A 25,839-nucleotide genomic window follows, 5' to 3' on the forward strand; every position below is an offset into this window, starting at 1 on the left:
AATATGTTTCGGGACTTGGGCTAGGAAGATTTTTTGCACAAGGATACAAAGATGCTGCTGATGTCGGGCAAGAAGAGGGTGCGTGGAAGCAAGTTTATAAAGACAAAGGGAGGCAAATGTTTGGTCTTTTCGAAACAGAATTTTCAGAAGCAAGCGTTGATGGACCTCCAGTCTGTGGAGTAAAGTCTGAGACAACCCGCACCAAGCTATATCGCAATAGTCAAATATAGGCAAAATGAACGACTTAAAGAACAATTTTCTGCAGTTATCATTCAAGTGTTGGCAGTGGGGTTGTAGCATACCTAAGGACGCACTCGCACGCTTGCACACAGACTGGACTTGTGGAGACCAGGAGAGTTGGCGGTCGAGAATAACGCCCAGGTGCTTGTGCTCGTTAACAACTTTAATAGGTGTACTATTTAGACCAGGAAAGTACAGAAGTTGAGTGGGGGGCGAGGGAGAGAAGAACATGGCCTCGGTTTTGGCGAGGTTAGGCTTCAGTTTCCAGGTTTCCATCCATGTTACTGTAGCGTTGACCCCGGACTGCATGGAGGCCGTGAGGTTGTCTGCCGAGCTGTCGGAGCACATCAGAGCAGTGTCGTCAGCAAAAAGACTTACATTTGGTACAAGGGCTGGCAAGTCATTAACGTACAGTAGAAATAGGAGCGGCCCAAGTATGGACCCCTGGGGTACCCCAGACACGACTAGTAATGGGTCTGATAGGGAGGTAGATACTCTGACAGTCTGGTGGCGGCAGGAAAGATAGGATGAGAGCCATTGCAGGGCTGGACCATGTACCAAGAAGACGGACTCTAGCTTTGCAAGCAGACCACGATGCCAGACGGTGTCGAAAGCTTTCGCTAGGTCAAAGAACACGATGCCAACATGCCGCCTGAGGTTCCGCTGGGTGTAGATGTCTTGTACTAGACGTGTTAGTTGGAAAGTTGTGGAGTCTCCACGGCAGAAACCGGATTGAGATGGTGAAAGCGCTGGCGTGACGTGGCAGTACAGAGACTCAAAGAAAATACGTTCACAGACCTTGGACACAGCGGGAAGGAGAGAGATTGGTCTGTAGTTGCCAGCCTGAGAGCGTTGGCCTTTCTTATAGATCGGGACGATAACAGCAGATTTCCAGACGGACGGAAATACTCCTGTACGATATGACATGTTAAAGAGCAGGCACAAGGGATAGGATACCTCCATGACGACATACTTAAGAATTTTGGCATATAAGACTGCCCTTGGAGTTATCAGAGACACCATTTCAGTTTTCATCCTTGGGGAAAAGTACACTTACAGGCACAATTTTGAGAGACTTGATCACCTTGTCCTGACTTATAGTTTTTATGTAGATAGTACAGTATCGTTTTTCAGCGTCTGGAGTTGGAAAGGCTTTTCACATTGCCCGGTATTGAGGTGAGTGCATTTTGGGATTCATCTGTTTCATCTTTCACGCAGTGTATTGCAGGTCAAGTCTAATTCAAAGCAGGACAGATATTCGTGTCTTTTCCTGCAAAATGCCATCGTTTTTGTATGTGATTGCGGGGCTTTGTTGCGGTCCTTCCACGCAATATATGTGGTCAGCTTGGAACTGTTTGCCCTGCAGATACACAAAACTGCGCTGGTAGCAGGGAGCGTGTAAAGACTTTTTACGTGAGTGAAGACTTTTTATGCGTGGTGAACTGCGCCGACACCCACGGTCAACTGGGTACTCGCAGCTCGGAGTGAGGGTAACAAGGATGCAGTTAACAGGGTTATGGGCCGTAACACGCCCGATTGGTTGAGGGACTCACCTTCTCTCCCCTGACTCACTTGTGAGGTCTGCATTCGCCACTCAGGTGTGCAAGGCATAGGCATAGTGGTGGCCTGCGGAAGCGAAGGCTAGTTTGTGTGTTTCTGAACATTCAAGCGATGCCAACGCGAATCCCGCGAATTATTATTATTATACACAAAAAACGAAAGTATTTTATAGTACATGTACTGCATTGATCGAAGTTACCAGATTCCAACGCTCGTGCCTTAAGCAATATCATCCGCGACCTCTTGGACAATGAAACGTGATCCTGACTTTCTTACTTTGTCGATTTTATCGGACTACTTCTATCCAAACAAAGATACATTCGCACATGTGCTTCGAGGTATTCAAAGTACCGACTCAGTTCACGATCAACAAGAAACAACTGTTCAATATGTGGTATTGGAAAGGCATGAGCTGTTTGAAAGGGCTGGAATCTAAGCTAATCATATCTGCTAGTAGCTAGAAAGGTGCTTTTATAAAACAAAGGTTCACAACATCAATGAACCGGGGCAGGTGGATATCTCAGGCTATGCCCAGTGTTTCCAAGCTGTACTTGGTGCCAGTATGCAGAACCCATCTATTAAGGACAAATTCTGTACTATTCCTGAAAGCATGCGGCTATGGCCTTTAACGCATTCATTGTCTTAGCTATGGTTGCAATTTCAAATCATTCGCGGATTTCACATGAAGTGAGTATATGTTGCGTAGTGAGTTCAGTATGGTTCCCTCCAAGAATATTGCAGCAACACAAAAGAAAATAACGTTTACATGCTCGTGTCACCACCCTCTCTATAATTGCGTTGAAGAACACACACAGCTGACAAAGCTTTGCTTGTGTCAGGCCAACTCCATTCCTGGCATAACAGGGTGGCAGATCCTACGTCTGTTTGGGGAAAATAATCAATTCCCCCTAGTCAGACTTATCCGTAGGTGCTTAATCGGCACGTAAAACACATCGATATCCTTTAGCCACACTCGCTTGGTCAGGAGCCGACGCTGAAACCAGTACTGGACTTGATATCCATGTACGTAACGGTCTTACTGTTAACCATCCGCCGCACTAGCCCGTATTATATGCAAACCAGTGTGGGTATTGTTGCTTCAGTAGAGTAACATCTGGTCACGATCAGCGCTATTTCTGGTAATCTCAGTCTGTGTCTTCCAGACTTCAAACTAGTCGACACAAGCATACACATCCTTCTGCGCCTTTCTCATGAGTAGCATACGCAGAGAATGTTCGACACCATGCTGATACAGTTTGTCGACTGACACGGGTTTGTAAGCATGGAATATTCAACATCCCAGCACTGATCCTTTCCTTTCGATCGCTTTCGTCTGATGGCGATCAGTGACTTTTAGTGTTTACAAGAGATGATTTGCGAAACAGTGAGTGCTTTGCAGGGGTTGGGGATTGCGTACAACCTGTTGTTAGTAGATGCCCACGGAGCATGGGAAATATTGATGTGACCGGAACTAGTGAAAAACGTTCTAGCTGCTCTGCCGCACAGTACATAGGATTGATCATTGTGATGCCAATGCTATCACTGAAGTGCAATGCACAACATCGCTCCCGCGACACGATTTGCGACGCTCAATGTGATCAGCTGTTTGTTGCAGCCTTTTCACAGGTCACAGGAGCCAAGTTCAACGTTGGCCAAACGCGATGTGCGATGCGTATCACTCCTTACTTATCTGTGTGCCGGTAGGGGATTACGTTTAGCCTGTTGTTACCACTTGCCCATGAAGCATGGGACATATTATTGATGTGACCGGAACTAGGAACAAATGGTGCAGCTACTCCACTACACAGTACATAGGATTGAATCGTGTGCTGCTTTTATTGAATCACCACTCACAATATTATCGGGTGTTAGCGGCCGTCGTGAGTTCCCTTCGGGAACGGATACGATAATTTACTTTTTTTTTTACTTACTCACAATATCACTCTTGCGATGCGGTGAGAGGAGAGAAATACGATCTGTAGTTTGTCAAGGGTCACATAAGGGGAAGTTGAGCGAAGCGCAACTCCTGCAACCGTCGATGAGCGATTTGCTTCACTTCACACATACATACACGCCCACGTGATGCAAGCTAGAGTACGGGTTTGGACTACGTGTGGTATGTTAGATTTCCCAGCGATGTGAGGTCATGTGTAATTAGTTTACTTTTGGCGCTGTGCATAGTGCATGGAATACTACTCGCGCGATATAAATAAGACTTTTGTACCGCTAATGGCAACGCAGACGTGATAGTGTATCCCGGTTTAGTTATTGAAGGTAGTTCACCAAAGAAAGAACTGTCGGCCAACACGTACAGATAATCATCGTCTGTCGTTTCCCACTTTAAACTCAAATGAACTTTTGACACAAGCTTATGGGCATATGTGCAGAGGACATGCTGTACAATTCTCTATGAAAATTAGAGCGGTTTGTCAACGTACAGAGTGCAACAAGAAGAAAAATCTGCAGCTAAGGAAAAGAAGGATTTCTTTCACACTGAGCTGTTTCGTTTATGCAGAGCTGAACAAAGACGGTGGCTGGTCTTGGTAAAACTTGTAGAAAGCAAAGCCCAACAAAATGCTTCCTCAACATGCTGAAATTAAGTGGAGTGCGTCAGAGATTCTTACCCTTGGTTTATACGTACATGTACATGCAATTTCTGACTATGTACCGTGTTTCCTATAACTTGTTTTGTTTGAAGATTGCAAGCCTAGCCAAAGAAGCACTGTTACGGTTACAGCTTGCCAGAATTGTGATCCCGAGCAGTATGGCATTGAGGCTGCTTGCAATCAAGGTTTTCGTCGGACTGACTATTCTCATCACAGAACTGCAGGCCTTGAAATATGCACGTAAGCAACGATGCCTCAACTATTTCTTGTCTGATACATGTACACGTAGTTTTGTATGCAGGGTTCATGAATCTAAAGTATCTATTACTCGTAGCTTTCTCTTGAGAACCTGAAGACAAAGGTATATCATCTCAATGTAAGCAGAAGAAGGACGAGATATTATGTGTTATGACTAACTGTTCTACCGTAATTAAATTGGCTCACCATCTGAGTTTTTCAATGAAAACATGCTTTTTGATTTCCAGTGGCTTTTCTGTACATCAATGCAGCACTGTTTGGCGGTAAAAGGTTGTGTTGTATTGGTTAATGTCGACTTTGCAGTCGACGCTTGTTCTAATCCCTTGCCAATCCAATGCCGTCATCAAAACCAGTCCGTCGGCTTGTGGTGCTTCCCTTGGTTTTCATGTGCATGTAATTTGTGTTGTTCTAGTCGTCGTCATCATCTTTGGTGTTGCATTCTTCGTAATTTTCGCCATGATCAATGTCGTTATTGCTATTGCCTTTAATGGTGTTGAGTCCATGAATCAACTCGCATGCCCCTGATTTGTGGTTTGGCCATTCATTTCTACCTGCTGTCTTTTTCATACGTGCACAATCGACTCCATTAAAACATTCCTTTATTATTGTGCTTCTGCAGTGTATTTCAACTGTAACACCAGCGCTGGGGAATACTTGATCAGCTCACAGGACTGGCCGCGTGTGACCAGCATGGCAGCAGCTAGCAATAGATGCACAACTACAGGGAACAGCCATCCGATTGTTAGTACAGCTGGAAAGGAACTGTGTGTTTCAATGTATTTGAGCCACATCAACAGCAGACTTCAGACCAATGTTGGAGCATACAGTTCCACGGGATGCACTCCGAACTCTTCACTGTGTTCGCCTTCGGCCATAGTTATCTGCCAATCATCTCGTCATGACGCAAGTACGGCCATAGTGTTTGTTTTAATTGCTAGATCTTCTGCCTTTTTAAGTTACTCTCAGCGTCATCAAGTCCGAAAGGATTACAGGGAATATATGTTTTCATCAAATCGTTAAACAGTTCCATAATGAGCTTGCATCGGCCAGGAACGACATGAAATAGAATCATATTTGCACACCGTGGCACCCCACAACCCACGCGTATGTGCCTTTAAAACTATTATATCAGTATCATTCCACCCCCCCCCCCCCGCCCTCCCCCCCAATCCCACATTCTCGATATAACCTGCTATGCAATGTGCAAACAAGTCCTGAAACTAAGGTAGGATAATTATAGTTAAGTTACATGTTAAGATTGCAATGAACAGAAAAGCGAAATGTAACGAAGGTTTTATTGAAATGTACGGTTGTGATGGACAAAAAAGGTAACTCTATCTGGCCGTGTTCGGCCAGAATTGTGTCATAAGTGTTGTTTTGTACTTGAATTATATCCACTTGGAGTGTTCGATTGTTACCTTTGACGCACATGGTATCGTTCAAGAATACCTTGTGATATTTTTTTGACATTGTTTAGGTGTTATGACGTCATTATTGATCCTTTATAGTGGTATTATTTTTCAATTTGTAAATTAGTACAACGATGCTTCCTGATGAGCCGTGTGCGAAAGCTAGATCGATTAATGTTTATATTTTTCATCGCATTCCCAACTCATCACAACCACGCGCTCTTCAGCCGAACCATACAGACACCAGCAAGGACACTTCCGTTGAGAGATAATATTGCTCCACGCCTCTAGACAGCTGTTTCACTCCCTGTCGGAGCTCATCAGTAGAGGATGATAATGATGATAATGGAGGAATGATCAATAATCAATAATCTGTGATCAATGATCAATAATGCAAGCTGAATTGACATACGTGTACACTTTATTCATGCAATGAAAAGCTGTGGAGACAATGTGAAAAAAACGATGAAAAAATGAAGAAATGGTGTAGAGAAAACAAGGATTCAAAGAAGTTTTCGTACAACACTCCTCAGGAGTCGTCGTTGTACTAAGGGACACTGAAAACAAAAATGAACTATTATCGAAAATCTAAGTTATAGAAATAACACTTAGAACAACAGCAGTGAACTTTACAAGTTTAAATTTTAACAGTGAAAGCGAGTGCAATAACGAATTCGCGTGCTAACAATAAACTTCCAACTGAATAATTATATTAACAAATAAGACAGAGAAAGAAGGAAGGACAAAGTGATTCCAAATAACAGCAGTACACTACAACTAGAATATCAACGGCCAAGCTTGGCCGCACCAAGCGCGACACGTCACTTGAACAATTTCAAACCAATTTTACTATCTTTCTGTACACAGAAATTAAGCTTATACAGACGCTGATAGATGGCTTCCAAAACTTTTAATTGTAATCCATAGCCATGACGACCACGGCACAATACAGTGAAAATAGAGTCGGAATACGAATTGCAACAATCAGGAATTGCTAGCAGATGATTGTGCGCTGAAAACTTGCTGCCACGAAACCTACGCACAACACTAACATTCTCACCGGCACTCTCACGATCACTACCATCGTCGCTCTCCCGCTCATTGCTCCCTTCACCGTCCGTTCCATCATCCGCTTCCTCTGCGCTCTCTCTGTTATCCAGCCTCAATTGTTCCATTGAACGGGACTTGGCCATTACTCTGCTGTCACGTCCCTCCTTGCGCCCTTGTGCGTTGAGTGCGTAGTTTCTGTTGTAGTTGGCTGTTGATGGTCTTGGTCTTTCAATAGTGGGCTTGGATGGTGGATTAGTTGTGGTTGCTGTAGATTGCATTTTTGGTGATGGTGTTGGAGCTGCCGATACGCAAGGTGGGTCTTTTTGGGTTGGCAATTGTAGTGTTAATGCCCCTGCCGGTGTTGCTCGCGGTCTGTCACTGGCAAGCTCCACCGCCGCAAGAGCCGGCGGCGGAGGATCAGGAGTAGGCCGTGGGACCGGGACCGCAAGCGGCACCGCCTCAGCCAAAGCCGCCGGGGGCACTGACGAAGGAACCATCCACGGCAGGAGCAAAGGCGGCGACACAAGCCGGCCCGATGAGCCACCACGCCCACCCTCCTCCATCACCACCACCAGTGACGGCTGATCATGCACAGTCTGTGCGCCAGGATCCGCAAGTTGTGTAGGTAACGGTTGTTTTCTAGGTCGCCCTCGCTTCGGTCTTTGTTGTTATGCGCAAGGTGGAAGTATGTGATGTGATGTTTGTTGTTTGATGCGTGCGTTCAGGTGATGAACAGTCCCACCAATATACCGACTAGCGCATTGTCGGCATTCACAGTTGAAAATAAGATGACTAAGGTGATGGGCTGGTAGGACATCCTTCCGCACCGTAAACGAACGCATCGTCGTAAAGACTGGCACAAAGTGTAATGCATAGTATGTTCGACGAACAGCAGATTTGACTGCACTACAAACTTTAGTCGACTCCTGCCCTTTCCAAGGCCGACATAAATACTGTAAATATACAAATTTTCGGCAGCTTTTTAATTTCGGCTATAGTCGGCACCGACCCAAACCGCCTAAATTAAAACGCCGATGAAATTTTTCACAGCATCTGTCGCACTATACCATGCCCTCTGCCTCACGCCGAAAATAAATCGCCGCCGAAATGTCAAAAATCGTGAAGTGCCGAAATTTTGCAGCGCCGAAATTTTGTATATTTACAGTAGTTGGGACAACGAGCAGAACCAATCAAAGGAGCCCTAGCAGTTTGTTTGCCTTTCAATACCTTTTCAATAATTTGTGTGGAGAGGAAGATAGTATAATTGGGTTGAAATTGTTTAAGTAACGTGTCGTGGTTGGTGCGGCCAAGTTTGGCCGTTAATGTTCTAGGTGTTATGTACTGCTGTTCTTTGTTATCACTTTGTCCTTCCTTCTTTCTTTTTCTTGTTTGTTCATTTTTCTGTTGCAAGTTTATTGTTAGCACGCGCATTCGATATTGCTCTCGCTTTCACTGTTACAATTCACACTTTAAAATTTCACTGCTGTTGTTCTTAGTGTTACTTCTCGAACTCAGATTTTCTATATTAGTTCAGTTTTGTTTTCAGGGTCCTTCAGTACAACGACGATTCCTGATGAGTGGTCCATGAAAACTTGTTTGAATCCTTATTTTCTCTACACCATTTCTTCATATTTTCATCGTTTTATTGCACATTGTCTCCACAGATTTTCATTGCATGAATACAGTGTACGCAAATGTCGATTGAGCTTGTACTACTGATTGCGGTTATCACATTACATTTCCGTCACAGTTATTTCCTTGTCCATCACCACTTTCCATATCAATAAAACCTTTGTAACATGTCCCTTCAGCTGATTGACTGCCTGATTCTGTTCATTGCCATCTTAAAAATTGTTGTCACCTCGCCGCCTGTTAAAAATAGTTACTCGTGTTATTTTTTCAGGAATCGGCGGCAATCAATGTCTGAAGAACTTGACACTGAGTAACGGACTAGTAACATATCCATCTGGCGTCATCTTTCCCTCTCAAGCCCTGTATGACTGTAATGTGGGCTACAGGAATACTGGTGCAAGCTACGCTGTCTGTAACACACTAGGCAATTGGGATAAAGCCAAAGGAAATTGCCAAGGTACGATGTACAATCTTTCAATTCGTATGTGAGAAGGTTGGTTGTTCTGCACTATCTCATGCCTGTACCAGTATAATGATTACACAACGCCTACCACCAGACCACTACTGCATTGGCGTCCAGTTCTAGTAGAATGCACTCCAGTCAGTCGAAAAAATGCTGCGCTTGAGGACACATTTTGATCATCGTATGTGAAATCGTACTGTAAGTGTTGGAACAGCCGCTGTGCCCTGTATTCGATTCGTGTGAGAAAGGTGATGTAATTACCTAATCATCAATCATCCAAAACGCAATGTTAATTATTATGCACATGAAAACGCTTTTTGTTTAATTGGGCAACTTGCGCGTTAGAATCTGCGAAGTAAAGTAAACAACAACAACAAAACAAGAACATTAGATAAGTACTTCGAAGTACAGGTCTACTCTCCATATAACGTAATCTCTGGGACCACGCAAAAATTATGTTATATCGAGAGTTATGTTATGTAGAAACCCGTATGTAAAATACAAGATGTACCTCAAAATGAAGGGCATTACAAGGCGGGTTTAACCGTGCAAACATATACACAATGTACCACCATCGACATCAGATACCATCAATGTCGCAGAATACATGCAAAATAGATGACTTGCACAAAGATCCGAGCCGCGAGTGAGACGGGGCAAGTGCACCCTGTGCACCCAGGCTACACTGCGGGCACCCTACACAAGGCTACAGTATACACCGTCTGTAGTGTACTTTTTTTGTCAGCATGAATGAACGGTGCACTGCATGTACATGTACATGTACATGTACATGTACATGTACATGATGTAAACTCGGAGGGAGTTGTGATTGCTCGTGAGAGTGCTCAATACACCAAGGTGCAGAGCCTAGTACACACACTTGAGAGGGACGAAAAGCGTTTCTTCTGTAACTCTGAGTTTCACGGTTTTAACCGATCATCAGACAGCAACTTGACTAAAATTTTCAGAAGATAAGATTGATATAGGCTGCAAGCTTGGATCATAGCGCGAATGGATGATCCGGGCTGATGGTGTAATTGTAAAAATGCGTGAGTTGGTTGATGGGGTGCAAAAATACGGACTGTACCGCGATGACGGCCTAGCAGTGCTACGAGACGTGACAGGCAGCGAAGCAGATCGAATGAGGAAGACAGTCTGCAAGATATTCAACAACCTCGGACTACGACTAACCAACGACACCGGTATGAAGGTTGTGAATTTTCTGGACGTGACGCTGGACCTAGCAGACGGAACATATCGTCCGTATAGAAAACCGAACGATACACCGGTCTATGTCCACAGCCAATAGAACCGTCCGCCAACAATCATCAAGCAAATACCGAAAGCTATTAGTAGGCGGCTAACCGATATTTCATCAAACCAAGATGCGTTCAGAGAAGCCGCACCGCTATACAACAGCGCGCTTAGGAACAGTGGCTATGCCGATGGACTAGAGTACTTGGAAGAGAGAGACAAGGATTCAAGCAAGAAAAAGAAAAACAGGCGGCGGAATATCATCTGGTACAACCCGCCATTCAGCAAGACATTGGCCACAAACATCGGACAAATATTCTTGCGACTAATCGAAATACACTTCCCCGCCGGATCCAGACTACACAAGATCTTCAACCGGAATACAGTTAAAGTAAGCTATAGTTGTATGCCGAATATGTCTGCAATGGTCAAGTCACACAACAACTCCGTTAAACGGAAAAGTGGAAACAACGATGGACAGCCCAAGGAAAGACGATGCAACTGCAGAGACAAAGCGCAGTGTCCGATGGACGGCAACTGCCAAATCAGCTCTATTGTGTACAAGGCAACCGTCCAAATAACCGGAGAGGACAGACAGAAGGAGTATATCGGCCTTACGGAGCCAGAATTCAAGAAGAGATACGACAACCATCTGACATCATTCAGACATGAGAGACATGAGAAGAGCACAGAACTATCAAAGTGTGTCTGGAACCTGAAGCGTCAAAACAGCGAGTACAGTCTTGGTTGGTCAGCTATCGCCCAGACTCCAGGTTACAGTAACATAACCAAGCGCTGTCCTCTGTGCCTAAGAGAGAAGCTGGAGATCCTTCAGGCGGACAAGCGTGTCAACATCAACAAAAGATCGGAGCTAGTTAGCAAGTGCAGGCATGAAAATAAGTACTACCTCTCAAAATTCTCACCATCAGCCGTCACATAACCTTCTCACCACTCGCAGTCGCAGGTGATGTGCTGCTCATAATTACCGAATTGTCCTTCTTCTTGCCTCCCTCAGAAGAACATGTGGTCGCATGAGCCTAGGCCTAAAGTGTATTCTTTTTTTGCGCCTATTTTTGCACCCCATCAACCAACTCACGCATTTTTTACAATTACACCATCAGCCCGGATCATCCATTCGCGCTATGATCCAAGCTTGCAGCCTATATCAATCTTATCTTCTGAAAATTGTAGTCAAGTTGCTGTCTGATGATCGGTTAAAACCGTGAAACTCAGAGTTACAGAAGAAACGCTTTTCGTCCCTCTCAAGTGTGTGTACATGATGTACATGATGTACATGTACATGATCAGTACCGTCACTGTCTTCAGAAGCTCATGAGTCATGTGCACTTGTAGGGTTAGTGGAAGTACATGCCTGTTTATTATGTGAAGAGAAGCCAGGCGTCCAAACCAACCCAAAATACTCTTGCCATATTTTTCGGTGAAACAGTTATAAAAAAATTGTCTTACTAAAGAACAGTGAGCATAGAAGCAACCTCGATGCACCCAATAATATGGCATCCGGGAACAGCAAGTGTTGCACGAGGATCCCAAGAACACGTCAAGTTCCATGCTACCCGCCGCCATCAAAAGAACGAAGAATAACTGTGCTAGCCTAGTTCATATTCAATGTAACGCTATCGGTATGGGATATAGGAGCCTGTTGGGAAGGCGTGGGTGAGCTGTTAAAATCATGTACGGTTTGCACAGCACAACATACATGCAGCAGTTATTGCGACGGTTAACGTCGATGGACGAGAGTCATAAAGCACAGCCCATGGGGGTTGACGTTTCTGGGCTTCCTTTCCGAAAGGAATGTTTACTTGTATTTCTTCTCTAATAAAGCAGAATCATGCTGATTATACCAGTCTGTTATGAAGACAAGAAAGCAGCCATGGACATTGTGCCACACTAAAGGAACGACAGGTAAAAGATAAAGCACTTCATCTGAAAACTCAAGGACTATCCATAAATACAGCAAATGATAATCCTAGCCTGGTAATGTCCAACTCCGTCATGTGAGCCATTCGGTGGGAAGCATAATGTTCGAAATGCTGAAATTTGAACAGTTGCAGTTGTGGTCGTCGCCACACAATGCCGTCGCCAGTTCACATTCGAAATGTAGCCATTTTTACGCTTGTGTCCCTGTACACGGCATGCAAGGCTGAACAGATTCAACTCTTCCATCGCTTCCTGGTCTGTACAGTAGTGCGGTTGCGTTCCCGTTCCTGACAATCACATCCGTCTCCGCTAACCAGCATCATGAGCACTCCAATGGTTCCCGCCGCTCCTTCCGTATCGTCCCAGCGCGCCCGTCAAGATGTGAATTACTGTAGGCAACGGAGCCAGTGTATGATGAAGGCGAATGCACTGTTTGATGATGCTCCAACAAATCCTTTCACCGTTGTATTGAATTTGTAAGAAGAGTAGTGGCTCAACTGCAGATCCAACGCAGAAGGTACCTCACAGCGCAGTTATGTTACGTCCACAATAATGAACATACTCAGCAGACTGTGATGTGTATCAGACACACTCTGGCATTATTTGTTCCACATTCTCCCAGGAGGAGATGAAATGTAGTTCAATCATGTCTTCAGTACATGGGGTACCGTTGCCTCGTTGCAACTAAACAGGTATGCAAGTAACTTTCCCATGAGACCCAACCGGAGCCGCATCGTCGTCATTACCAGCTAATCATGAAGAGGTATAATGTAACTTTCCAACACTCACTGATTCATCATAGTTTGCGAGCCTGCGCCAAACTGCTTTCTCACTAGAGCCAGGCATCGGATACATATGGCTTCAGTAAGGTTTACAATGCTATGTCTCTGTCCTAGATCCCAGTCTAGATACAGCTGCTCAGAGCAAGGGCTGATGACATGTTCATATCGGAACAAGTGAGACTTCAACAGTAGCTAGTACACATCAGGCCTGAGGACTTCGCAGCGTTTCTCCAGCACACTTGTTCTCTCCTTCAACTCAGATACTACTTGAAGTACTACTAAAGGCCATCTGGCTCTCATACTCAGTCCTTCCACCCTTCATTTTCGTGGTTTAGGCTTCCACTCGTCACTCGGCAGGTTCCTGGCCTCTCCGCAGTCTGTCCTCAGGAGAGGGTTGATCTGGAGCTAGTGCAGCAGATTGAAAGGAAATCGAGTTCTTTCTCAGACGTCCACAAACTTTCGTTGTGCTTGACTTCGCTTCCACTGCGGGAAAAACTTAAGCAGTCACACTTCAGGACCACGACGTGCTTGTTGCAGCCTACACCAATGTTGCTAAAATAATATTCCCTCAGTTTTCTGCCTCCCGCCCGGCCGGCTCGGAAAGGAACGTATGGAACGGGAGCCTCAGTTCTATCTCTCGTCTGCTAGTTCATTCAGGAGCGCAGCAGCGCTTCGGCATGACGATACAAGTCGAATCAAAACAACTCTACTCTCTAGCCAAAAAAACTAGCTCAGTGTTCATCAGGCAAAAAGCGACACTAACATAGTTCGAAAGTCACGAACTCAAAAGGTGGTGAAGTCAGAGTCAGAAGGTCCACTTGCATGCCCCGTCTCGAACCCAGACAATCTTTGTGCAAGTCATCTATTGGACTAAACTGGCTAGCTACGCTTGATCGTATCGCGCACATGATTCTACATTGCATCGAGAGTGCGCACGTCGGGGACCGCACCATAGGGTGCGTTATGCGGAGGTTTTCACTAAACTGGCCTAAACTGCCTAGCTACAAGTACCACTTGATCGTAACGTGCAAGTGAATTTACGTTGTATCGAGAGTGCGCACGTCGGGGACCGTGCCGTAGCGTGTGTTATGTCGAGGTTTATGTTATGTAGGATTAGGTACAGGAGTGATGCCGTTTCGGCGCAGGATTTGATTTTTTACTTAATACCGAGGTTTATGTACAAGTGAGAGTTGTTATATCGAGAGCAGACCTGTAGTAGTATGTCGATCACGATAATGGCAAGACCATTGGACAATATGGTCAAACCATGATTCATGAACGCAAAGCAATATTCCACACAAGTTGTGTGGCTCAAAAGATGCGAAGATCAACAAAAGGGAAGCTATGCGAACAAGAATCATGAAAAACCGAACGCCTCAACGAGAGAGTTTGGAAGCTCAGGGCCCTACGCTATGCTTTTTTGCCTTGATGACCTAGACAAAAAAAGCATAGGGATGTTGTAAATTCTTATAAATTTCTACTCTTTGTTTTTAGACATAACCTGGGATTCGAACCCGCATTATCGCCCTGCATGCATCCCCCGATACACTTCGCATACATACTAACTCTTCCAAGTTGCTTCACGTTATGATCTTGTATTTTGAAAGCCCAATTTGAATATGCATTGTGGCCCGCCGTCTTTGATTGAACGGTACGGTACGGGATGGGTACGGGACAGGTACGGGACAGGTACGGGACAGGTACGGGACAGGTACGGTCAAGGGTAATACGACACCATCAACCGCCTTGATGACGGCAAAAAAAGATTAGGGATGTTATAATTTTTTCAATTTTCCTACTTTTTTCAGGCAATACCTGGAATTCGAACCCGCACTATCGCCCTACATGCATTCCCCCATACACTTCGCATTCATACTCATTCTTCCAAGTTGCTTTACGTTATGATCTTGCGTTTGAAAGCCCTATTTGAATAGTGCGGCCAGCTGTATGTGGCCAGCTGTATTTGATGGCACGGTACGGTACGGGACAGATACGGGATAACGCCAGGCGTGACACAAACACACAAACACACAAACAAACAAACGCCAAACGAGAGAGCTCGGAAGCTCAGGGTCCTACGCTATGCTTTTTTGCCTTGATGACCTAGACAAAAAAAGCATAGGAATGTTGTAAATTCTTATAAATGTCTACTCTTTGTTTTTAGACATAACCTGGGATTCGAACCCGCATTATCGCCCTGCATGCATCCCCCGATACACTTCGCATACATACTAATTCTTCCAAGTTGCTTCACGTTATGATCTTGTATTTGAAAGCCCTATTTGAATTATGCATTGTGGCCACCCGTCTTTGATTGTACGGTACGGTACGGGATAGGTACGGGAAAGGTACGAGACAGGTACAGGACAGGCACGGGACATGTACGGGACAGGTATTAAAGCTGTGTGGACCCTGGCTAGCGCCAGACGTTACTGAAATAACGTCTTCTGCATAGCTACGGGAATTAAAGCTGTGTGGACCCTGGCTAGCGCCAGACGTTACTGAAATAACGTCTTCTGCATAGCTACGGGAATACATAACAACTTGTTATGTAAGCTACGGGAATAAATCAGCACTGTACTTCTACTTTGACACTTAAAAAATTTGACACTTTAGATGGACATTAAGCAGCTGTAACAAGCAGCAGTTTCACACGATGATCGTTTCGCCGTATTGATAAAGAAGGCTCATCAGGAGTGCAGTAATGGACTTGGATTGGGAGCCAAGGATTGATTTATACCAAAGAGAAAGGACCAAGGAACTAAAAGTTACGCTATACTGTCCACTAACACCACAAGTTACTAAACAATCAGCACATCCGATAAACACTGCACGACACTGACTGACGGTACTGACGTTCTGCAACTAACTGGCTAACAGCTCTAGCACATCGTTTGCCAGCTAGCTGTAGAATGTCAGTACCATCGACATACTACTACAGGTCTGCTCTCGATATAACAACTCTCACTTGTACATAAACCTCGCTAGTAAGTAAAACATCAAATCCTGCGCCGAAACGGCATCACTCCTATACTAATTTTGTTCTACACAACATAATCCTACTTCGAAGTACATAACAGAAACCTCGACATAACACACGCTACGGCGCGGCCCCCGACGTGCGCACTCTCGATGCAATGTAATCGCATGAACGGTTTGTTTAGTAACTGGTGGTGTTAGGTGACAGTATATCGTAACTTGTTGTTCCTGGGTCCTTTCTCTTTTGTACAAAACGCCTAATTTCTATTTTGCATTTCAATTATATTATGGAGTATTGTCTCGGTATGACCTGAATCCCATCCTATCAAGGCCTTCTCTCTTCTATAACTGGTAATATTTACTTCACAACCTTTCACTACGTTTTCAAAAGTCAAGCTAACACCTACTGAGTGCCCTACATAAACAATTAAAGCTATGAAAAGTATGATTGCCGCAGACATCACCACGCAACATGACACTTTGTTCAAGGTTTGGTGTTGTGTGTTTCCAAAATCGATTTTCACGTTCCGATCATCAGTGGAAATACGGAACTAAAGAGATCAAGGGTAAAAAAAGGTTAAAAATCCAAAGAAGTCACGGTGACACATGACGGGTAACTTGAGGTAAGTATTACAAAAAAGTGAGAACTAAAATAAAGAGTAAGTGTGACAAACGGGCATGAACAGTGCAGAAACAACTCATGAACACGGGGTGCAAACTCACGAAAATAACCTAAGTGCTAAAACATGTTCTTTTTGCTCACACAAATCGGGCTTATGCGTGCGAATACAAACAGCTTCAAGGACCTTCAACTGCTGGACATAACGGGCACGACACAGTACAGAGAAGTGGGAATCATCATACGCACTCAAACAATCGGGACGAGATAACAAATGCAAGTACACAGCTGACTTCTTACGAATTTCACCCTCATCAGCTCCATCACCTTCCCTGCCTCCTGACTCCTCCTCGTCCGTTTTATCACCATCACCACCAGCCGTCTCATCGTCATCCACCTCGTCTTCATCCGCCGCCTCGTCATCACCCGCCTCTTCGTCATCTGTATCCCCGCCGTCATCCGCCTCGTCGTCATCTGTATTCTCGTCATCCGCCGCATCATCACCCAACTCATATTCACCACCAGTCAGTCGTCTGATACCATCCATGTTCTCCTTCCTACGTCTGTCCCGTGCCATTGTCCTTACCTCATCTACGTCCCGAGATTGTGTTCCGTTTTGCCCCCGGCTTCCGGTCTCCTTCGATGCTCCGCGTGGGCCTTGGCCATTCCTAGCATATATTTCGGTTGAATATTTGGCGGTCGACCTCCGTGGTCTCTGGACCCACGGATCAAGCGCCGGAGGGTGCTGCGGTGTCCGCACAGCCGGATACTGTGTCAAAGAAATGGGATCAATTTCTGTGATTGGCGGTACTGTCGTTGTTGCCGACTCCTCCCCAACCCCAGCCACCAACGGCACTGGTGGTGGCTCCGGTGGCGGCAAGGGCAACGGTGGAGAAGGCACATTCGGTTGGCTTAGTGATCCACCACTCTTCCTCTGCACCGTGTTTTCGACTTGCTCTGGTTGTGTCGGTGGTAGAGGGAGCGGGTTCTTTCGTGGTCTTCCCCGCTTCGGGCGGTTCGCTTTTGCTGCGTCCGGCAGCATGTGAAGTGGTACATGCTGCTTGATACGTGCGCTCAGGTGTTGAAGGGTCCTACCAACGTACGGGCTATCACAATTCCGGCACTCAAATCGGTAGACCAAGTGGCTCAATAGGTGGGATGGTAGGACATCCTTCTCCACCGTGAACGCACGTATCGTAGTGAACACAGGGATGAAGTGCGCCGCAAAGTATGTTTGTGTAACTAGCGTTTTGATTGTGCGGCACAATGTCTGTGATGCCTCTCCTTTCCAAGGTAAGGAAAGGTAGACTGGGCAACGACTTGGACCTATGATGACGACCTTTGGTTTTGATGCTGATTTTAGTAGCTTGTTTAGCAGTTCCTCCGGGTAACCATTTTTGAGAAACACCGATTTCAGAAAACCTAGCTCATCATTGAGTCGAGAGGGGGACCAGATTCGCCGCGCTTTATCCACCAGATTCTTCACCAGGTTGACCTTATACAGGTACGAACAATACGAGTCAAACACGATAATTATATTGTCCGGTAAATGTTGGTTTCTTGTATATTGACGTTACAATTTCATCGTTTGACTTCTCCACACGCACATCTAGGAAGGACAAACACCCGTCATGTGTCACACTTCTTTGGATTTTTAACCTTTGTTTTTCCCTTGATCTTTTTAGTTCCGTATTTCCACTGATGATCGGAACGTGAAAATCGATTTTGGAAACACACAAAACCAAACCTTGAACAAATTGTCATGTTGCGTGGTGATTTCTGCGGCATTCATACTTTTCATAGCTATTATTAAACTTTTATCTCAACGTAGATTATTTACATAAACAATTATCATTATTGTCTTCTCCCAGCGCTAAATTGCCAAGCACCAGGAATCCCAAATGGTCAAATGATGGGAGTGCCGCCAATGTTCCAACCGGTTTGCTTTGATGGTTTTACCCGCGTTGGACCAGACATCGTCTATTGTTCAAGCGACACGAACACAACCCAACTTCCGAACTGCACAGGTGAGTTCTGAAAACGATAAGCCTAGTTTCTATTTTGCATTTCAATTATATTATGGAATATTGTCTCGGTATGACCTGAATCCCATCCTATCAAGGCCTTCTCTCTTCTACAACTGGTAATATTTACATCACAACCTTTCACTACGTTTTCAAAAGTCAAGCTAACACCTACTGAGTGCCCTACATAAACAATTATCATTATTTTCTTCTCCCAGCGCTAAATTGCCAAGCACCAGGAATCCTAAATGGCCAAATGATGGGAGCGCCGCCAATGTTCCAACCGGTTTGCTTTGATGGTTTTGCCCGGGTTGGACCAGACATGGTCTATTGTTCAAGCGACACGAACACAACCCAACTTCCGAACTGCACAGGTGAGTTCTGAAAACGATAAGTTCACTTCGACTCTATACACATGTACACATAATAGTAACACACATACTCGCGCCCATGCCTAATTGCAGCAACTCAGAGGACACTTTGAATCCAGTAGTGTGCGGGCAGCAAGCCGCTATACCAGCCAACCGACGGGAGGAACTGAATCATAGCAGCCTACGTGAGTGACTGGTTTTTATTGTATTGACACTGCAGGCAACTGAAATCCGACCGCTGAGCACATTCTAACGGTCTCCATTTCGTAGTTTTATGATCCCATGTTCGGTCTTTGCGTTGTGAGCGCACAGCTCAGCGGTCGGATTTCAGGTGCCAGCAGAGTACTTTGGTTGATCAACAGTACAATGCACTGCCCGAAAACCCGATCACAAGGAGATGAAATGGAAAAAAGAAAGTTGTTTGTAGGCTTTCTTTTACAGGTGGTGGTCTTGTTCAAATTATGTTTTACCCTGTCTTTTGGCGTTTCCCTACGTTATAAGATATTTGCCATCCGACTGCAGGCCACTGATAATTCCTTGAAAACGTTAAATTTAGTTTTGAATTTTAAACTGCTTAAAACTAGCCAGTAGTTTACTTGTAGACTAGTACCTCACCATTTACACTTTTTTCCCTATAAATTATTGTGCACACTATCAATTTTCACGATCTTGTCTGTGTGTGCCTTCAGCATATTCCGGGAAGTGTGCTGCTTCTACTCTCGATAATGGGTACATAAAAGAAGGGAGTGACGGGTTGGCAGTTCGAGAGCTTTTCTGCAATGCCGGTTATCGACTTCACACTTCAGCCAACTACACTTGTGTTTCCACAACGATATCAAAAAGGATTGTTTCGTGTAAGAGTGAGTTCTAACTGTGAGCAACGTACATTTTTGTTGTTGTTGTATACTTTATTAATACTGGAAATCAAAACGAGGCATAATGCCTTTAAAAACACTGGACCCACTGTTTTTACTATCGTAAAGTTGTAAGTTCATCGCTAGTTGGTGCAAGACCATAATAGAAAGACTGGGGATGTGTTTCAAGTAGTAAGTGGTGTATGCTGGAATGGCACTTACACCAAACCGAGTTAGCTAATATATTTCTCACCTTTCCTTTCAACTACCTTTACTGCTTGGTGTTTGCTTCTGTTTAGTATATAGTGCTAGTAATTGAAGCATTCGAACAATACCACCCCCACAAGTTAATAGCTATCTGACAATAAAACCTTCAATGCTGCCACACAATTCCATGACATGAATGTTGCAGTTCTCCGCGATCCCGTCGAATAGCTATCTTACAAATGACCAATAGTTTTCATTCATTTTTCGACATCACTAATAAAATAATTTTATCCAGCGCATGTGCCAAGAGTAAATTGCAACTAAATAGAGCGGTTGTCAGTTGACAAACCCCTTTATTAAATTTCACCATGCAGGTGCGTGATGTCTACCACTTTCTGAAAGAGTTTTCATTCAAACTATTTAAACGGAGAATTTTTCTAAAATGCCAAGACCAGAATTAAACTTGTGCTCATTTCAAACAAGAAAATAGCAAAAGACTACATCCAGATCATTTTCTTGTCACATTGAATTGTTTTTTCTTCATTCTTTATAGAACTCGTTTGCAATTCTTCGACACTTGTCATTGAGAATGGACATCTTCAACCAGCTGAAGGTGTCATCAACGAACAAGCTAGGGTTTTATGCAATACGGGTTTCTCTTTGGCTGGTTCTGGTATAGCCACCTGCGGGGTGTCCGGCACGTGGAAGAGTAACTCAACATGCAAAGGTAGGCTCAACGTGAAATAAATCCAACGAAGAACACACGCGAGGATGTGTACAGACATACTTGCTGACATTCGTCTTCGTACACGCACAAGCCTAAACCATAGCACGAGAACGATTCTATTGCCGATTTCATAAGTTTGAGGGAAAGTTGTAAAAGGAGACTGATTTCCCGAAGAATAATTGCCGGTAATCAAGGTATCCTCCGTAATATTATCAGGTTGCAGGAGCGACTGCAGGTGTTGTAGTTTTGTTCAGCTACTTCCCCATTCCCAAGCACACACACGAACACCAACACACACACACACACACACACACACACACACACACACACAAACACACACACACACACACAAACACACACACATACTGAAATAAATCAAGTCATAACTGTAACACAATCCTTCTTTCTCTATCTGCATAAACCTACTACACTAAAGGTGATTCATGCGCTGCTCCTAACATTCCGAACAGCAACATATCAGGGATACAAGCTACAACAGGTCAATTGCATTATGTTGGCTGCGAAGATGGCTACAAATTGGAAGGCAGCGCTACAATCGCGTGCAGCGCTCCAGACTTGTGGACACCTTTTCCACATTGTACACGTAAGTGCCCTTTATCTATTTCCTTTGATAACCAGAATACATTATTGTGTTGTTTCTGTGTTCTCGTCACCTATCCTTGTAAGAGACGTGACGGCGGCTTTCCGCCAGTTCTTCACTTATTCAAAGTTCTCCCCTACATTCGCTTATTAAGCCGACAGTCCTCCTATATCCTTCACACCAGTATTATGAGTCTAAATGCAAGTTGTTCTGGATATTTAAAAAAAAAAGAGTTGTCAGGCAATCAGCTGTTTTAAGCGTACAGGTTCTCGTTGTGAAAGGAGTAAAATCCCAGTATGTCCAAAATCAATGGGGAGTCAATATTAAGAGAGTCATAATAATCTAATAATTTAGAAGAATGGACTCGGATGAAGAGTCAAGGGTAAATTTCTAGAAATGAAAACGAACCATAACTATAAGTTTGAAGTTAAAAGCTGTCGTGCAATGTTATCGCACGAGCTGATTGTTTAGTAATTGGTGGTGTTAAGGGACATTTTAGCCTAACTAGTAGTTCCTTGGTCCTTTTTCTTTTATAAAAAATATGTCTTTACACTTCACAACGTTTCGGCAAATTGCCGTCATCAGGTTTACGAGAGATTGTGGGCTCTACTCTTAACTGTTTTATAGAACTCGTTTGCAATTCTTAGACACCTGTCATTGACAATGGAAGTATTCAACCAGTTAAAGGTGTCATCAATGAACAAGCTACGGTTTTATGCAATAAGGGTTTCTCTTTGGCATGCTCTGGCAATTCTTCCTTCTGATTCTGCCTAATCTATTCTACTATACTCGTGTCCTGCCACAAAGGAGGAATGTACATATATGCTGTGAGTGAGATTTTCGGTCTTTGACCACTTTGGTGGGTTTGGTGTCCTCACTTGCCTCCTTTGTAGGAGCTACACATTCACCTTGGGCCTTGGTGGTTGGTGGCGTTGATAAAGATGCGGAAAACTCGGTTTCAGCCCAGTCTCATGCGAACCGTGACTTTTTCTATTACACTGCAGGTGATTCGTGCACTGCTCCTAACATTCCGAACAGCAACATATCGGGATTACAAGCTACAACAGGTGAAGTGCACTATGTTGGCTGCGAAGGTGGCTACAATTTGGAAGGCAACGCAACTATAGCATGCAGCGCTCCAGACTTGTGGACAACTCTTCCACGTTGCGAACGTTAGTGTACATTATGTGTTTTCTTTATAAAATAATTCAACCGTTTATTTAAATCCTCATAATCGACGAGGAGACAACACTCGTAAAAAGGCAATGAAAAATATCAATTGTGCACTCATAACCATGTACAAAACAATTAAAACGATACAATTCCAGAACGTTTTCTCTGGACTATCATCAGTGGAACATCGTCACATAGGAGCTCGCGGTTTTCCTGCCGACTTGAATTCGCACTTGACTAACCCCAGTTGCAAAGAAAGGAGAACAAAATGCAGACTCCTATTTCCACGAATGTACACTCATTTCCGGGGCCTATATTTATATATAGAAAAGATAAAGGACCAAGGAACTTCAAGTAACGCTATACTGTCCACTAACATCACCAGTTACCAAATAATGAGCTCATGCGATAACATTGCACGACACTGACCGACGGTACTGACGTTCTACAACTAACTGGCTTACAGCTCTAGTACATCTTGGATGCGCACTCCAACAACCTTCCAACTTGGAAGGTTCTAAGTTACAGAAATAACATAAGGAGGGGAAGGTGAGCGCAACCAACATAAGCACGAGCTGAAAGTCTCAGCTGTGAAGGACGTTGGCGGATGTCCATGCAGGCCGATGACGATACTGGCAAGACCATTGGACAATACGGTCAAACCACGATTCAAGAAAGCAAAGCAACATTCCACAACTTGTGAGGCTTAAAAGATGCGAAGGTCAATAAAATGATGTGCTAAAGCTGTTAGCCATATATAAATCCTTGGCTCTACATCCGAATCCATTGCTATATTTGTCGTACGTACTCCTATAACACTAATTTTCTATCTTCTTTCAGCTGTGGTTTGCGATTTTCTACCGACATTCAACAATGGATTAGTGATTGTTGGGCACACTGAAGCAAAGTTTGGTACTTTTGCAATGATGGTATGTGATCCCAAGTACGAGCTCCAAGGAAACAGAACCGTCATGTGCGACAAGAATGGATCTTGGGCGTCCACAGGTCAAACGTGCAAAGGTAAATTCTATGATGGGTTTTCCACGGTAGCCCATTGGCTGAAACGGAAGATGTAATGAATTAAGAATACCCGTAAGGAGGGAGCAGGAATAGACACAATGTGCCTTAATTTAGGTTAAAAAAACTTGAGATGCTGCAAGTAGCAAAGGTGCTTGCTTCCTGTTCTGGCCTTAGAAAGAGTGGCTGCTTTTCTTCATTGAATGTTCAAGCTCCCGAACCTAGTTGTGATATTTTGAGTTACAATTTGGGATATTTGAAGAAGAGGTTGCTGCGACTATGACGATAGTTAGAAAAATGTAAGTCGCTCCATACATAGGTGCTCGCAAATTTTCTACTGACTTGAATCTGACTTGATTCACTCACGAGAGCCAACCAGAGCACTGGCGAAGTTCATCGAACCTAACACTCGGCAACCTTGCAAAAAAACACAACTCCCAGCTCAATACACAGTGTTTAGGGAACTTCACCCCTCATTAGGTGAGCTTGGGTAGGCTAATGAAAATGTGCTACGAGAACGCTGCATGATAAAGCTCTCGCCGAGCCTAAACACCACTGGGATTACTTACTTACCGTGACACTCCTGGGAGACCATACCCAGCGTGACAAACACCTCGCGAACTCCAGTAGTTCATGGAAGTAGATAACAAGCGCTGAAGACCATTGGCTATTCACAACATTGTTGACTTCGCCCGCCCGCGCTGGGGAAAGGAATGTTGACAACATAATTATGATCATAATTGTAATAAACCGATTCCCATATTTCCATGAAATTGCATGTAAGCCAATTTTCTACGCCAAGTGGCAAGCGCCACCTCAAGGTCTAACACCAGGATTCGCATTTCTGGTTTTCTCAGAGGTGCAATGTAGGGTTGGAGATTTTCAAATTCAAATGTGCACGCACCCTGGGGACTTGTACGTACGCCTTACTTATAATAGTTACATTCTGTGCCCCTTTCACTAGCTGGCCCAATTTTTCTGAAAACCACATTAGCCACACTCGTGTACCTCATGTGCTTGGTGGTTGAATGGGGTGCCCGTTCTGTCGGAGTTGGGGGAGATGAGGGGGGGGGGGGGGGGGTGGTGATTCGCACAAGATAGACATGACGCGTAGGAATGTTGGAAAGGGCAAGAGGGGTTCGAGGGAAACTATACTGATGAAATCTGTGCTCCTGTTTTCTGCTTCATATTATTAGAGATCATGATCTCAAGGGCCGATTCTAACACCACCGAAACAGCAGCTTTAAGTGGTACCGTCGGATTTCTAGCAGGTGTGATTTTATCAATTCTGATGTCAGTAATCTTGAAAAGGCTTCGTCGACCACAGCAAGACATCCTAACAGATCACAATACCGGTAAACGGAATAAACAGCCCCGTGCAACTGCGCTAAGCGCCACCGAGATGTACGGAACAGTTCAAGTCTTGAACACAAACGACGCATATGGAATAGCGGAGGTGCCGAACGAAAACGTCGCATACGAAGCAGTGAATGGAAACCAAATGCCACAAGACGTTATCTACGAACAACTTGGTGATTCCGAGCTCTAACAAATAGGCTTAATTCCCCCATCCGACATCGTTGCCATTCGATCTGCTTATAGCTGTCGAATTCCCTTTCTTTAATAATACACCGACCAGGACAATGAAGTACTTTTGTTTAATGCTCTTACGGTAGAATTATCAAGATAAAGGAAGAAACTGAAGCGTTCTGTGATGTCCTGAATGTCCATGACCGCCTTTGCTTACTGTCTTGGTTAGGTTTTTACCAATGCGATTACTCATGTATTATAACTGTTACGCTTTCGGCGTTTGCCCATGCATTCAAAACGTCTTTGAAGTTTTTACTCCACGCACATCCTTCAATATCTTCACTGCTAATGACTTTCTCTCCCTAAACCTCGGTACAATACATGGTTCAAGTTTCCTGCATTCTGGTAAGCACTCTAACCCTTTAAATTTTCAATTTCCCATTCCCGTATGTGTTTCCACTCTGGCTGGTACTTGATATCATTTTTCCGCCCAGGTGCATTCTGCTCTTACGCAGATATCGCCAGATGCACATACTACAAGTCAT

General features: G+C 44.3%; 1 protein-coding gene across 1 annotated transcript; it reads left to right on the forward strand.

Moving 5' to 3' along the window:
* Nucleotides 1-1,282: 1,282 nt before the first annotated feature.
* LOC135819464 (sushi, von Willebrand factor type A, EGF and pentraxin domain-containing protein 1-like) lies at nucleotides 1,283-25,839 on the forward strand. Its single transcript, XM_065332679.1, has 12 exons — nucleotides 1,283-1,416; nucleotides 4,499-4,646; nucleotides 5,284-5,571; nucleotides 9,027-9,212; nucleotides 18,662-18,817; nucleotides 19,033-19,188; nucleotides 19,875-20,045; nucleotides 20,800-20,973; nucleotides 21,410-21,577; nucleotides 22,579-22,746; nucleotides 23,588-23,767; nucleotides 24,961-25,839. The coding sequence occupies exons 2-12, from the start codon at nucleotides 4,565-4,567 to the stop codon at nucleotides 25,311-25,313; spliced, it is 2,082 nt and encodes a 693-aa protein (XP_065188751.1). The 5' UTR covers nucleotides 1,283-1,416; nucleotides 4,499-4,564; the 3' UTR covers nucleotides 25,314-25,839.

This window comes from Sycon ciliatum, chromosome 6, assembly GCF_964019385.1.
Source record: "Sycon ciliatum chromosome 6, ocSycCili1.1, whole genome shotgun sequence".
NCBI classification, from domain to species: Eukaryota; Metazoa; Porifera; class Calcarea; order Leucosolenida; family Sycettidae; genus Sycon; species Sycon ciliatum.

Coding starts and splice junctions, on each gene's coding strand:
- LOC135819464 (XM_065332679.1), top strand. CDS start 4,565: ATGGCATTGAGGCTGCTTGCAATCAAGGTTTTCGTCGGACTGACTATT. Junction 20,046..20,799: donor AAGGATTGTTTCGTGTAAGA/GTGAGTTCTAAC, acceptor CATTCTTTATAG/AACTCGTTTGCAATTCTTCG. Junction 23,768..24,960: donor CACAGGTCAAACGTGCAAAG/GTAAATTCTATG, acceptor TCATATTATTAG/AGATCATGATCTCAAGGGCC.